The sequence below is a fragment of the Chrysemys picta genome, chromosome 8 (assembly GCF_011386835.1).
Source record: "Chrysemys picta bellii isolate R12L10 chromosome 8, ASM1138683v2, whole genome shotgun sequence".
Classification (NCBI taxonomy): Eukaryota; Metazoa; Chordata; order Testudines; family Emydidae; genus Chrysemys; species Chrysemys picta.
Window position 1 is genome coordinate 66221218 of NC_088798.1, and position 15932 is coordinate 66237149.

The window sequence follows — 15932 nt, forward strand, 5'->3', positions numbered from 1 at the left end:
CAGGACAGGTGAAATATTATCATGTAAAGCAACCATAATCACATGAAAAGACGTAGGCTTACAATTTATGATTAAAACTCTATTATCTACACAATATACATAGACATAAAATGTAAAAACTTAAATATCTTAGAAACAGTAGCCAATCAGTTGTTTTAATTGTCATATTTGAATTCAGCACATCAAAATACATAATAAATAGCACATTTTATCTCTGAAGCAGATGACTTCTCAAAAATTGTAGACCAGTGTTATTAGCAGGAGAAAAAAAACTTAATGATAATCAAGATGGCCCATTTCGGACAGTTGACAAGAAGGTGTGAGGATACTTTTTTCTCCTGCTGATAATAGCTCATATTAATTAGCCTCTTAGAGTTGGTATGGCAACTTCCACCTTTTCATGTTTTCTGTGTGTGTGTGTGTGTGTGTGTGTGTGTATATATATATATATATATATATATATATATATATATATATGTGTTCCATTCTATGCATCTGATGAAGTGGGCTGTAGCCCAAGAAAGCTTATGCTCAAATAAATTTGTTAGTCTCTAAGGTGCCACAAGTACTCCTGTTCTTTTTGAAGAATAGTATAATAGCTGAGATCTGGGCCAGCTGCACTGCTGCTGTTCAGGAGAGACCACTCTCTAGTGCTGGCTTTAGGATTGGCACCAGACTGCACCCATCTCAAGATCCTTTTCTAACTACAGATATTTTGTTCCTGTCAGTCTCTCACATGCGAGGAAACTGATGGAAGCTTTGGTTTATGGACTTTCTACTAGATTCTTGTTAACCTTCAGTTTGCTAATGAGGAAAATCCCATCTGGATATAATTTTTTATTCTTTTAATCGCTTGCAGATAATACAATGAAATAAGTCAGAAGGAGCTGGAGAGTCCCTTCAAGGTTAGGTGACCTAGGGAGAATATAAGATGGAATATTATGTACTTTTTGTACTTTTGGTAGAATATTTATAATTGGTTCACACTCTAAAGTTCCATTTATAAAAGGGATGTTAAATGATCATTAAATATTTTAATAACTAGTTAAAGATTCTTTGTCTGATAGGTGAATAGGTTGCTTATAACATCTACAACACCTTTTACTGATGTGCTTATAAATCATCTATAATATGCACAGCTCATTTCTGTAAAAGGCATAAACGTCTATTAACTCTTTATAAACTATAAATGGAACTCTCACACAGAGTGACCCCACAGTGACGTGTTCTGAGACTTGCCTGACTTTTGGGGGCTACCAGAAATACCAGCCTATTGTACAGCAATTGCTGTGTGTGCTGAGATGACTTGGGATGGATCTGTCCCCTAATCATTTTTGTGCTACCTGGTTGTATCCACGTGTCTTGTGCTTAGGTTCTGGATTCAGAGCAGGACCCAGCAGAACATGTGCCAGAAGTGGAGGAAGACTTGGACCTTCTGTACGATACATTGGATATAGACAACCCCAGTGACAGTGGCCCTGAAATGGAAGATGACGACAGTGTCCTCAGCACTCCTAAACCAAAGTTAAAGTAAGAGAATTGGGCTCTGGGGTCGGTATGGGCTCGAAGAAGCCATAGGTAAATTTAACTGGTTGAGAAACAAAACAGTGCTTGGCTGCTAAAGTGCTTTACAGCCTCCATTTCCAAAGTTTGGAAATATTTTTTTGGGGGGTGGAGGGGGAATTGAAAACGAATCCACTCTTACACCATTTATAATTACATATCTCATTCATTCCACTCCTACTTTCCTTTTCTCCTTGACCTGGCAATGGGTCACGGTATGTATTTTAACCACAGCATGAAAGATTTGCACATGCTGGCAAGAGTTTACATCTTACCCCATTAGCCCTGCTCTCACCACATCTTAAGTGTGCTGCCTGGTCTTATGCATTGCAGACAGAACAGAGGAGGGTGCTATTTGATGCCTATGTCAGACAGATGGAGGTGTAAAGTGCCCATTGGCAGTAAGTGGAACTAAAAACTATATGCACACATCCCCCTGCTGGGGAAGAGGAAGAGAGGATGGGAGAAGAATGCACCATATGGAGTCATCAGACCAGAACCAGCAGCGATTGAAAGCCAAGAGAGGCCAGGCTGTGAGGGAGTGTATGGTAGGTCCAGGAGGAGGAGGGTAAATTATGGGAAAGTTGTTAGATGCCATTGTGAGATAGCTTCAGTGGAGTGGAAAAAGTGGAAACTAGACCAAGGGTGGAGTTGGAGGAGAGGAACTTGAAGCAGTGGTTGTCAAGGGCACTCTCAATGAATTTAGAGGAAAAAGGAGATGGGGGCAGTGGCTGGAGAGGCATTTGAAGTCAAGAAGGGCACTTTGCTGATGGGGTTGATTGGGGCATGCCTGGATTTTGAGGGGAGCAAGCTAGGCAAGAAGACAGCAAATGGAAGGGAAAGTAGTAGTTAGGTGGGGATTGTGTTGAGGTGAGTGGAAGGGTTTGGGGGAGAGAGCGGACAAGGAGTCATGGGATTGGGGAGAATGAGAGGTTGTTGGAAGCTACAGAGGCAGGGAGAAGGGAAGCCAAGGGAGATCTTGTAAAGCTGTGTCTTTGAAAAAGATGGCAAGACCTTGTGTGGGAGGTATGATTTCATTGGGGAATCAAAAGCAGGAAATGAATGCAAGGAGAAGTGTTTTTCAATGAGTACGCCAGGCCTGACAGAGGAGAGAACCTATTATCATTTAACGTTCTAATGATGAAAAGCTAGCACAGCAGTGAGTCAATATGATCTGTGTTAAATGGATTAAATGCCAGCTAGCTGATACGATGCAAAATGTAATTGGGGAATAATCAACTAGAAGGGCTGAGAATCTGTTCCTGGTCAATGCTATTCAGTATTTTGCCAATGAACTGGAAGAAAATGTAAAGTCTATTGCTGATAGTTTGCAGGTGATGACACAGATTGGTGGCAAGTAAATTACTAGGACAGGTTGCTTGTAGAGGGACATAGACCACTTGGTAAACTGGGCAAAGTCAGATATCCATTTTCATGTGGTCAAATGCAAGGCCTTACATCTACGAACTAAAAATATAGGATATACCTAATTTAGTCCCCCATTCTTTATGGCAAGGAATGATTCTGCAAAGGGCTTGCAGGTAATGGTGGGTACATTGAAAGCTCGTGCTCAGTTGATTGGTTCTGGGGTTAAAAGAGCTAACTCAGCATTTGGATATAAAAAGGGAATATCGAATAGGAGTAGGAACGTGATACTATTACCTCTTCATGCAGCATTAAGGAAACTGTTTCTGGAAGCCTGCGTCCATTCTGGTGTCCACATTTTACAAGAAGGTTGGAAAATTGGAGGGTTTATAAAGCTAAATGATTTGCAGACTGGAAAACATCTCTAAAATGAGAGACTATTCTAGATTATGATCAAGTAACCACTTAACCTTCTTTGTTAAACCAAGTATCTGTGTGGGAAGAAGATCTGATAATAGATGGTTCTTTAACCTATAAGACACAGGCATGACAAGAGCCATTGGCTGGAAGATAAGCTACATAAGTTCAAACTGAAAATAGGGTGCAGATTTTTAAAATTTAGGCTGATTTAACAATCAGAACAGATTGAGAATTTACTATACCACTTGGCAATCATTTTAAGTTAAATCAAGACTGGATGTCTCTCTAAAAGATATACATTCTAGCTCAGCCACAAGTTATGGGGTTTGATGCAGGTCTCACAGCATGAAGCTCTATGGCCTGTTACATAGAAGGTTGAACTAGATGATCACAGTGCTAAGAGGATAAAAAAAATCTATTAAAATTTCATTTCAATTTGATAAGTCACTTTAAGGCCTGAAGTTACTATAATCTGGCTCAAAAGCTTCTCTCTTTCGCCACCAGCAGTTGGTCCAATAAAAGATATTACCTTACCCACCTTTTCTCTATCATCTATTAAAATAATTTAAAAGCTGAATCAGTTACTTCTCATAGACTTTAATGAGTTAAAAGCTGCTTTTTTATAGAGAGTCAGGAGACAACATCTCTAGCTTTTTGGGTCAGCCTTTATAAATATGGCACAGTGTCAAGTACTGGGTTAAGTATGTATATAATCAGTCTTTATAATAGTGTGAATGCTGGCATATACTTTTTTCCTAAGGTCAGTACAGTACTTCCAGTTTGTGTAGAAAGGCTTTCACTTTACTTACACTGGGTTTCAGTTGAGCAGAAATACTTGTAGTTTCATGTTTACAGTTAAATCATCAGTCATCTAGTGTTCTTCATTGTGTAGCTTTAATTAGATTTCAACAATAAGGGTTGCAAGGGAATCTGAGGGTCCTTTTCAACTTATTAAAAAGTTGGTTTTGTGCATTTTTAGTTGAATTCCAATTTTTATCCAAGTGTAGCTTGACACTAATCATAACTTAAAAGTTGATTTAGTAAATCAGAAATGCATCATTTACCATTCTGTAGCATTAAAAGATGTAGAAATTAAGTATCTGAATAAGTGTAAAGATGTATGATCGCCTAAATCTGTATAATTATAGTGCAGCCTCCGGGTTAGCAAAAAGTACCAAATCTAGTGTAAAGAGTATATGAATCCAATCAGCAAGTTCTAATGGTTATACCAACCAGTGAGAATGAGCTTTTCCTTGGGAAAATAACTAAAAAGTACAAATAGAAAAAAATAAATTAAGATTTTCTATGTGCTGATGTAAATCATGATGAAAAGTGGTGACTTAAATCCATCCACCCTGCCATGGTGGTCCCTTCTGGCCTTAACATCTATGAAATTTCAGGTTGAGGGTCACCTATGTGTCTGCAGGGTTTTCTCCAGAGGGGTTCAGAGGTGCAGGAGCAGGATTGGTGAAGCAGATTTTGCATGTGATCCAGGTTGCAGGGGCAGATTTTGCAGTGGGAGTGGAGGGAATTGGCAACGGAATCAGCAGGCGAAGGGAGGACTGAATGGTACAGAAGTCATGGACATGGGTGGGTTAGAAGTTGAAGAGTTGGGGGATGCGGGGGGGAGTTGAAAGAAATGAGGATGAAGTGCAGGGAGGACGGAGAGAGTAGAGCTGACTTTTTCATTCCACATAGTTTACAAATCTGAATTAATCCTGAGACCAGTCCTCTGAGGTAGGTATGCAAGAGCTCCGTTTTTACAGAGCGGTACCCTTACTGGCCCATGGTTGTATAGTCAGTCACTAGCAGAGTTAGAATCAGGATCCCAGGTCTCCTGACTCCTGTTCCTGTGCTCGAACCATCGAACTCTACTTTCCGTTCTCCCACCGACACAAATGGCAGCTGCTAATAAATCCCCGATGAACTAATGGGGGGGCAATTAAGACCCTCTGGATATCTGTCTGATTTCAGGTTAGGAGTGTGGGAGCAGCGACCATTGGTTTCTTTCCCAGCAGATAACTATATCTTCCGTCTGTCTTATCTTAGACCGTATTTTGAAGGCCTGTCACACTCCAGCTCTCAGACAGAAATTGGTAGCATCCACAGCATCAGAAGCCAAAGAGAGCCATCAAGTCCTGTAAGTCACTGTTTCCAAAGGGTTATTTATTGGCAGAATGACCTCGCTCAGGGCCGGATCTGGCTTTTTGGCCGCCCCAAGCAAAAAAAAAAGGGGGTGGTGGTGGTCAGAACGGCAAAGCAAAAAAAAAAAAAAAAAAACCTGCAGCGCGGCCAATGTTAAGAGAGCCTAGGTAGATTTAAAAAGCAGAGTTGCAGAAGTTTGAGTAACCTGTGGCAGTAACTTAGATTGCATGTTTTGCCTGTTATTTACGCTGTTAAAAGGTTTACTAAACAATTCTACATTCAATTCCACATAAGAACCGGAGTAGCAAATGTTTCCTGTAGGAACCTTGACTGCTTGAGCATTACATGCGTGTATCTGTGTTTAAAACATTCAGATAGCAGTGCCCATTAGGGCAGCCACACCCCACGTATGCCTGCTTGTGGGGCACCTGACTTATATATGGGAAGGGTTGGATGCCATCCCAAATGCACCATAGTTCCATATGACCTCTGTAGTCAGGACAGGACTCAGAGGTGCTCTCTAGTATATCTGATCCAGGGCTTTGTTCACAGGCAGGAGTAGTTTTAGTTGGTGTTGGGATTCGGTACCTAGAACCCTTCATACTGAACTAAGAGGTGGTAGTGTGTCTGCCTTGGCATGGTTCCAGGATGGGCGGAGAGGGGTGTGATGCTTAAAGGAAACTGTTTCTGGGGAAAGGTGCTATTGTCCAGATGGCGTCTTGGGTTTGATGTGAACAGTCAGGCTTGGACTCTGTCTGCTCTCCTTTGACAAGGAGCTCCATAAAAAGGGTCTTGATGAAGCCAACACTCTGCCCCCAGCACTTGCCTTGGTCTCCCAAGCAGCAGCATCCCTGTGAACCATGCATGTTTTTAACTCATGTGTGACTCTGTCTCTGGAAGAATCAGCCCCTGTCCATTAAGGAAGCCAGTGGAGCCTATGGAGCAGGAGTGTTGGAGGCAGGCTGCTGTGTGCTGTTGCATCCTCAGTATCAGTTAATGTTTAACCACAAGCAGTATCAAAACCACTGCTGGAGGCTTTGTGGGGGTTGGGATCTCTGTGGAAAGGGGCTTTCCCTGACAGCAGCTTGCCAGGCCATCTTCTGTTATGGCTTCCTAATTGACAGATGTTTTTAGTGAAACATTTCATTGTTTAAATTGAAGACCTGAGGGCAGTTAAGGTTCTGTATATGTTAGCCTGGGACTGGCAAGGTAGTGACCGCCTAAACCTCCTGTGAATACTGCCCAGCAGCCCTCCGTTGTGAAATCTGGCTTGGAAACAATGAGGTATAAAGTGCACATCTGTAGGGGGCATTGTGTGCTCTAGTACAGGGGTTCTCAACCTTTTCTTTCTGAGGCCCTCCAACAAAATCCCAAATGAATTAATGGAGGCAAAAACTCCACAGTCCATCTGTGCCACAACAACTGGTGTTCTGCATAGAAGAGCAAGGGCCGGTGTTAGGGGGTAGAAAGCAGGGCAGTTGCCCAGAGCCCCACAAAGCTAAGTTGCTTGGGCTTCAGCCCTGCTTAGCAGACCCCCTGAAACCTGCTCACAGCCCCCGGTTGAGAACCACTGCTCTAGTGTGCCATGCTTTGACTGCTTTCTCTTGTCAAACAGGTAGAAGTGCCTGGAAAGACGACGAGCCTTGGAAGCAAACATCCAGGCGACAGTATCTCTGACACTGTGTCTTACGTAAGTTTAAAAACTCATTTGGTAACATTCATCCACTGTCATACACTGGGTGGGCTTTGTATATATCATCATGGGAAGGCCCAAAGGGACGTAGCCTTGCAGATCAGTCTCTAGGTAACTCCTTAAGGTGGTCTGGCTGGGGGTTCAGTTTATGTCCGTTCCTAGCGATCTTATCACACCACGAAAGTTTTTGTTGTGAGTAGCTGATGTGGGCAGAACGTGGTTTATATCTGCTAGAGCCAGGGAGAGTAGAGGATTTCTATGGCTTTTCACGTCACTATTGTGTTTGTAGGAGCCTAGCCAGCAAGACTCCCAGGAAGCAGAACTCTCCACACTGGATGTGTTCATTGAGAAGCTCCCACCAACTGGAAAAATCACCAAGACAGAGTCTCTCATTATTCCTTCCACCAGGTAACACCCTAAGCAGCAATAGCAGCAGGCATCGCATCTGCTATAGGAACTGGCTAAGACGGTGTGGAAGTGCTTCATCTTTTATATAGTGCACCACCTCAGTTTATGCAGCAAGGGTAGTCAGCTGTCTTTGGCACTTATCTGACCCCCACTACATAGTATCTGAGTGCCTTCTCAGTCCTGTGAGGTAGAGCAGTGTTCAGCCCCTGGAACAAGGGTCTAATTTCCTCAGCAGAGGCTGTGTCTGCAGGATTGGTGTTGATGGTCTCCCTTCCATGCTTCCTCAGCTAGGATGGTAGCTGGCTGGGACTTGGCTCCTTGAGAGCACGTCAAGGTGGGTGTGGATGTGGTAAAAGCTGGAAGGTGCAGTTCTCAGGGACTGACTCCATCCTGCAGGATGCCTGGGATGGAAGGAGTGGAGGGACTGCAGGTTGTGTGGAATATTGAACTGAATCATGTTCTGAAAATCAGAGTGGAGGTAAAGGTGGACAGCCAAAATCATTAGTCTCTTCTGACAACATGACCATCAAGCTGAAAGATTAGATGTTCCTTATGAATTGCTCTTGGAGGTAGACACAGTCACTTACCAGTTCTTATTGGCTTGTAGTGGTGACAACCATTTGGTCTATGGGTAGTAAGCTGCTGGATCTCACTCCAGTTCCTAACGGACAGATGTCATTTGCTTCATGAGACAATTTCTTGGGGAGGACATGGTCCTTTAATTGATATTATTTGATGATGGAATGTGGTTAATATTGCGGGTTAGTTTAAAAAATCCCCTTGATAAATTAAAACTGATAGGCAGTAATTGGCTCCCTTGTAGGCATTCTTAGAAAAGAGGCCAAGAACTGAATAAGCCATGGAGAATCTGATCTCTCTCCACTAGAGGTGATGGGCCCTCCATGGTGGGTGATGTGTGTTGGCAGGGCAAAGGGGAGAATGTTTCCATTGCTGCTTTCTGTACTGTAATGGCTGGGACCTTAGGCCCCAGGGCTGGTAATCCAAAGACTTTCACCAGTACTAACCTCACACACCAGACAAAGTTTATATATAAATGATTTATTAAACAATTGAAGTGATCTAGCAGCCTTGTTTGTCCAACAGGGCAAAAGTCACTGGGGTTAGAGTAGCTTGGATTTCAGGGCTACCTTCAATGAGTGTTTCTGATTAGTCTCTCAAGCAAAGTGCTAGACATTCCTCTGGGGGGCAGGTTCATAAGTGTGAGCTATGGAGGGGCAGGAGACTTCTTGGGCTGTTGGCAGGTCTCTGACCTGAGCACACTATGCAGAATCCCTTTGCTGCAGCTCAGGATAACCCTTCTGGCAAACAGCTTCTCTGTGGCTCTGAGTGAATGGTGACTGTGTAACCGTTACAATTTAGCAGGCCAGAAGGGAAGCAAACTGGTCGCCGTGGCAGAAGCACTTCACTGAAGGAAAGGCAGCCAGCGAGGCCACAGAATGAGAGGGCGAACAGCCTGGACAATGAGCGCTCTCCAGACACCAGGCACCACCTGCAGGTGAGATGAGCTCCATCCCTTTAACAGCCTTACGCTGTGCATCCTTCCCCAAAACATCCCCTGTGGCTCCTGTTCCACCAGCCCTCTCCCCTCTGAAGGCCAGGGATGTAACTTTTCTTATGCATGGCTCCACCGCTACATGATGGGCTGAGTTTTTTTTCTCAGCTGATATCCCATTTTCTGTCTCTTCTCGCTGCTTTTGGTCAGTGTGTTGCTTTATATCAACTGGGATGAGACTGAAAAAGACTGTGGGGCAAATGGCAGCAAAAAAGAAAGAAAAGATGATCTCTTAAGACTACCCCCAGGAAATGCCTAGTCTGAAATAGAGGGGCTCCCTAAGGTGATCCAATGTCCATAGCGCAAGGGGGGAAACAAAAAAAGCCACAGCAAGTCTTCAGAATATGGGTCAGCTGACCCAGTCTCCCGTTAAAGGGCTAAAAAGAGCAGTGTAGACATTTCCTCTTGGGCTGGAGCCTGGGCTCAGAGACCTCACCCCCTTTGCTGCGTTCCAGAGCCCACGCACGAGCACAAGTGGGAATGGCCACACTGCTGTTTTCAGCCATATTGTGCAAGCCCTGCAAGCCAGAGCCAGTTGCCTGGGGCGATGAGATTTACTGCCGCAGGTTGTTTTGCAATGTAGACGTACCCAAAGTGGTGTTTCTAGCAAAGTCCCTACTCTGCATCCTGGGACTTTCATTAGCCACAGAATTTGGTAATATTGGACCCAGAAAAAAAAATTCCTGCCCGTTATTTTGAAAATCTAGCCCCCCAGCAGTCACTGTAGTTGATATTGGTTAATATAAAGCGACTTTATTGTTGTGTGTCCTTTTATTATCATGGAATCACTGACAAAACAAGTCCCAGCTACTTCAGTAGTTTGTGGAATATGTGCTTTGGAAACATTACTGGGTCTCTGCCTTATCATGCGGTTGAGCTCCCAGCTTCTGTAAAATACAGGGCTCTTGGAAGTGGTGAAATAGAACATAGTCTTATTTGTATCTTTCATACAGGGCATCTCAGAGAGCTTCACAAAAATAATGCTGTTGGTTCATATCTGTGGCCAGTTTGTCCCACTGTTCCATTATTTGTTTGGGGTTTTTTTGTATTCACAGATTCCAAGGAAAACTGTATATGATCAGTTGAATCACATCCTGATTTCTGATGACCAGCTACCAGAAAATATTATTCTTGTCAATACTTCGGACTGGCAAGGCCAGGTAAGTGCAGGAGAACAGATGATGAGCCCTAGGTTTCCCTGCAGGCAATTCCTGTTGCTCTCTCTACAGGGCAGGGCGGATAGGATTTGTAGCTTACATAAAAGGAAGAGCGAAGCAACCTCTAAGGTTCATATTTTGCTATCTAGTAAGTGGCTCTAATAGCATTTGGGAGTTATGGCAGCAGGTGAGTCATGGGCCTAGGGATCTTATTTTCACAGAGAATTATTACACTTCAAGGCGGTTCTTAACATGAGCCTTCCCTAAACACACCCCCTTCCACTTAAGGTGGCATTCTCCTGGGTTAATCAGATACATTTTTTCCTTGCTCATTGGAAATGGCTGAACAGTTTTTTTCTCTCCATTACACTTGAAAGGAGAACTTCAGAAAATGCATTGAGATGGGGTACTTGGACTGGGAGTGGGAGGAAAGGGATGCCCAGGAGTACATATGCACAGGGACTCTCCTGGCCCTGTAATGGAGTGGAGGAGCAAAGGACCAAATCTTTGGATGCTACATAACTAGCATAGGAGGGCAGTGCTGAGAGAGGCAGAGTGTGCCCAGTAGAAGTGAGGAGCGGGGCAAGGAGAGAACGAGTGGGGCATTCAGATACTTTGTCATCTTAAAAGTGAAATAAATGCAGGGAAGGATTAACTAATTCAGTGCTAGGGCTAAGAATTTTGTGCAGGTAACAGGTGCAAAAAATAACATTCCTGTGGGAACCTTAAAGTATCACCCATTCCTTGCATGCACGTTCATTTGCTAATTGTACCTTGCAGCTTAATATCCCAAAAGTGGAATATGTAAACACTACCATTGCACTCTTACTTTGATGCTAGTGCTTTATTTTTTCATCAGGGAGATAAGGCTTGTTTGCCTTTTTCAGATCAAGTTACACTCCTTTCCCACCAAACTAGGCATGTTTAAAAAACAAAACAGAAAAAAGTGTGGAAAGTGCCTGATATTATAATTCATAGACCTTCTCTATAACACTTAGACTGGTCCAGTATGGAGAATGGTGGTACGAGGATCATGGGCTTGCTAGCCTTACTGCAGGTGAAATTGTTGATCTGTGTGATTTTTTTAGACCACTCCTGCTTTCTACAGAATCAGGTTTAAGGGAATCTAAAAGCAGCTTGGCAGCAGGTGAGTGGAGTGGTGCTGTTTAGCCACAGGACTTCCCCCATGGTGCTCTGCACTTTGTGTGGATCAGATTGGCCCACCCCATCCACTTCCTCCAGGCATGAGGCCTGGGGGGCAGATGGAGAGTGGAGTGAAGAACTTGGTTGTAAACAGACAGTCTCAGCATTAGCCAGTGGAGCTGACATGTGCTCAGGCTAAGTGAGGGAAACATGAGGTTGTAATTAAGGCTTTGAATGGGGGGATGGAGGGGAGACGCTAACTGTAGTGTTTCCTTAGGAGTTGGAAGCAGCAGATAGTTCTGCTGGAGTTGGAGTCTGTCACTGTCAAGGAAAATGTGCTGTGTGGGTGTCAGGGTACGGGTCAGAAGAGTCCCGTAGCTGGTTTCCTTGGGTTTTAAGGTGTAAGAAGGGGGGGATGTCCCACTTGCCTACTCCTCATCCCTTTTAGATTGTTTCTGGAATGGTAATTGCAATGGTTTAGTCTGCAGCAGCTCTTGTTTTAATCAATAGCAGCCTTTGTGGGGAGCAGGGGAGAGATGCTACTCTGGCTGTGCTTCTGTGGCAAGAAAAACAAATCAGCTTGTGTTCTCTGCAGGAAACCCTGGAGTGAACTGTTTAAAAAAGAAAAGGGGGTGGAGAGGGGAGGGGGTCAGTAATGAGCCACCTGCTGGAATCCTACCATGATTCTGCTCTCCAGAAGCTGTAATCAAACATCTGGTGCGATGTGTGTGTGACACCTGGGTACCAGAAGTGGTACATCCTGGGAGAGTTGTCACCATGCCAGCCAATAAGACACACATGTAACTCTTAGGGTATGCCTATGCTGCATTCGAAAGTGTGATTGCAGCTCTGACAGACTAGCTTTAATCTAGCTAGCATGGCCAAAAATAGCAGTGAAGACTTGGTGGCGCAGTCCCTGGTAGTATGTCCCAGCCTGGAACCTGGGTACATACTTGTGTTGCTAGCACACTGGATCGCTGCCACAGCATCTTCACTGCTATTTTTAGCCATGCTAGCTAGATTTAAAGCTACTGTGGGTATATCTACCCCAGCCACAGTCATGCTTCTGATTGCAGTGTGGACATACCTTAGAAGGGCTCCTCTTTAAGCTTTTTCTTCTGGAAGAGGTGTCATAGAAAACTGTAGCATGGAGTACAGCCAGTAATTCCAGGAGCTGGAAACAGCTATGTCTGAAAATACCCCAGCAAGGCAAATTTACCTGTATGTGAGTTTCTGACTAAAAGTTTGGGTAAAATCAAGTCCTTTTGGCAGTGCTTCGTAACATATTTTGTTGTCTTCCCAGTTTCTCTCCGATGTCTTGCAAAAACATACCCTCCCTGTGGTCTGTACATGCTCTTCTGCTGATGTGCAGGCGGCTTTCAGTACGATTGTCTCCAGGATACAGAGATAGTAAGTTCACATTTTATTTAGTGTTAAATTATTTAAATTTAAGTACAATAAGATGTCTATTCCCCAGCTCCAGACAATCTAATGACGTAAAATAACCATATGTTCACAGGGCAGACTAGAGAGCTACGCACCACAAAAGTGAAATGAGTTTTCCCTCTAATAATTGATGTAGTCAAGAATTACACCCCACCACCTAAATCTCATCCATTCCCTAACGCCCTGATGGGACAAGCTGATGGTCTTTGCAGCATGCCCTAAAGGTGAAAAGACACAGGCTATTTTGGATCAAGAAGGGGAAGCAATTCCCAGAGCCTAGGGGACCACGGGAATTATGCATTGCCAGAAATCTTATACTGAGGGGTTCTGTAGAAGTATCTCCACTGACCCCAGCTGTGGTGTTCTGATGGGAAGGGGGACAGATAGCTAGGACCCAGGCTGTTTGGGTTTTGTAGGTCACAACTTACACTTGAGCTTTATCTTCAAACCCCCGTGTAACAGTGTGGACTCACCCCTGCGGAGCCTCCTGCTGGTCGTCTCCGAGAATTAGCTCTCCAGCCATTGGAGTGCCCTCTGCAGGCCGGTGTCCCACTACCGCTTGGCCCCCGTGTCCCTCTCAGGACCCTGGTGCCCCTTTAACTGGGTGCTTCCCCCTGGCAGTACCCCCACAGTTCTGGGTCTCCCCCTCCCAGGGGAACCCCCACCCATTATCCCCACTTCACCTCAGTCTTGACTACGCCTCTATCTAGCCCCCGTTCACTGGGGCAGACTGCAGTATAAGCCACTCATCACCGGCAAAGGGGTTTGGACCTGCTGTCTCTGGCTACCCGTGGGCTGCCCCCTGCAACCCAGTACCTAATAGGCTTTACCAGGCCTGCAGCCTGGGACTTTCCTAGCCGGAGCTCCCCGGCTCCCTTGGCCTTTCCCCAGCCCTGCTCCACTCCAGATACCTGCTTGACCTCCCTGCAGCCAGGCCCTTCTCTCTCTGAACACAGAGAGAGACTGCCTGCTTGAGCTTCTGGAATACCAAATTCAGGACAAACTGCTGAGAAATAGGGCACCCCATTCTCTCCCCCCCCCCAAAAAAAAACTGGTGGTTATTCTCCCATAAGATATACCAAACCAGCAACAAAAGTAAACTTCTTGTTTCACCACATTGGCTAACAAGAAGTCAGAAAAGCAGTTTCCTTAGGTATTCCAGTCCTGGATTCAACATTCAGACACTAGACTTAAAGATGAGTGGTTTTTTAAAATCAGTTTCATCAAACAAAAAGTTCTTCTAATCCGAAAGGACCAGCCCTACACCCAGATCAATATACAACTCAGATCTTACCCAATAATCACGCTGTTGCCAATCCTTTAGTATCTAAAATCTAAAGATTTATTTATAAAAAGAAAGAGAGGTGAGAGTTAAAATTGGTTAAAAGAATCAAATACATACAATAAATGCAAAGTTCTTGATTCAGGCTTGTAGCAGTGAGGGAATAAACTGCTGTCTCAAGTAGAGTCTCTGGTTGCTTCCAAATCATTGGAAGATCCTCAATTCCTTGGTTAGAATGCTCCTGGTAGTATAAGTTCATAGTTCAGAGGTTCAAGCAGGAAAGAAGCAAAATGGAGATGTTTCCGGGGCCTTTTATAGCTTCTACCGTGTGGAGGAAAATCCATTGTTTCAAACAAAGCCCTTGCACAGCTAGTGGAAAATCACAGTGAACAAGATGGTGTTTGGAGTCACATGGGTAAGTCACATGTCCATGCATGATTTCGCTTAGGGCTTGTCTCGCTGGCACTTTACAACGCTGCAATTTTCTCTCTCGGGGGTGTGAAAAAACACACCCCGAGCACTGCAAGTTTCAGCGCTGTAAAGTGCCAGTGTAGACAGAGCACCAGTGCTGGGAGCTATTCCTCTCGTGGAGGTGGGTTTTCCGCCGCGACTACACAAGCCACGTTAAAGTGCTGCCATGGCAGGGCTTTAACATTGCCAGTGAAGACGTGCCCTTAGTCACAGCAGAAGCCATTACCTATATTCCAGATGGAACATTCACAGGAAAGTCCATTCATTAAATGTAGATCGGTGTCTCCAATGGTCCATTGTGAGTTAAGTGTTCCTTGATGAGCCACTTAATTTTAATAGTTCCATCAAGATGTGCAAGCTAAATACCTTGTGGGCATTACCCTAGGAGCAAACATATTTGAAATACAGGTAGGTATAGAGCCAATGCTCATAACTTCAAATACAAAAATGATACATGCATACAAATAGCATAATCATAGCCTTTCCATAGACATCTTACTTGACATAATTTGGACAAGATTTGTTGAAATTATATAACAGTGGTAGCAACATTGCCCACTCCTGGTGTAGATCAAACTTTCTGGCCTGAGGGCCACATCAGGGTTGCCAAACTGTATGGAGGGCCAGGTAGGGAAGGCTGTGCCTCCCCAAACAGCCTGGCCCCCGTCCTCTATCCGACCCCTGACTGTTCCCCTCGGAACCCCCGATCCATCCAACCCCCCCCCCTACTCCTTGTCCCCTGACAACCCCCTCCCAGGACCCCCTGCCCCTAACCAGCCTCCCAGGACCCCACCCCTATCCAACCCCCCCCCCCTGCTCCCTGTCCACACCCCTGCCTCCGACAGGCCTCCCTGGGACTCCCACGCCTATCCAACCCCCATCTCTGCCCCACTCCCCGCCCCCTTACTGGCCAGAGTCAGCTACGCTGCCCGGCAGGAGCTCGCAGCCGCGCCACCCAGAGCATTGCGCCAGCGGCGCAGTGAGCTGAGGCTGCAGGGGAAGGGCCGGGGGCTAGCCTCCCCAGCCAGGAGCTCAAGGGCTGGGCATGACGGTCCCGCGGGCCATAGTTTGCCCATGTCTGATCTACATGGTCATATTTAATCTCAGACCCCAGAAGCTGAGGCCATAGGTGCAGACTTGTAGTACCTGTCTCTTAATCTGGTCTGAGAGGAACATCAGACCACTCACCACACAGACAACTCGGATTAACAAAGCTATCCACAACTCTACCCAAGTGTGTCTGGGATCCTGTGGATGTGATAATGG

At 45.0% G+C, this 15932-nt stretch overlaps 1 protein-coding gene across 21 annotated transcripts in view; it reads left to right on the forward strand.

Annotated features, from left to right (window-relative positions):
- LOC101932594 (metastasis-associated protein MTA1) overlaps window positions 1–15932 on the forward strand; it is a 384146-nt gene that overhangs the window by 109851 nt on the left and 258363 nt on the right. For 17 of the 21 annotated variants that reach the window (XR_010590039.1, XR_010590040.1, XR_010590038.1 and 14 more), the window contains 7 exons: window positions 1373–1530; window positions 5398–5488; window positions 7109–7183; window positions 7476–7594; window positions 8975–9110; window positions 10223–10327; window positions 12771–12877. Coding sequence is in view for 18 of the 21 variants with exons in the window: in XM_065555722.1 (XP_065411794.1) it covers window positions 1373–1530; window positions 5398–5488; window positions 7109–7183; window positions 7476–7594; window positions 8975–9110; window positions 10223–10327; window positions 12771–12877 (791 nt within the window). In the remaining 3 variants the exon portion in view is untranslated. Of the gene's footprint in view, window positions 1–1372; window positions 1531–5397; window positions 5489–7108; window positions 7184–7475; window positions 7595–8974; window positions 9111–10222; window positions 10328–12770; window positions 12878–15932 lie in introns of those variants that run through there. The other 4 variants (XM_065555723.1, XM_065555724.1, XM_065555707.1 and 1 more) reach the window with 2 other exon arrangements.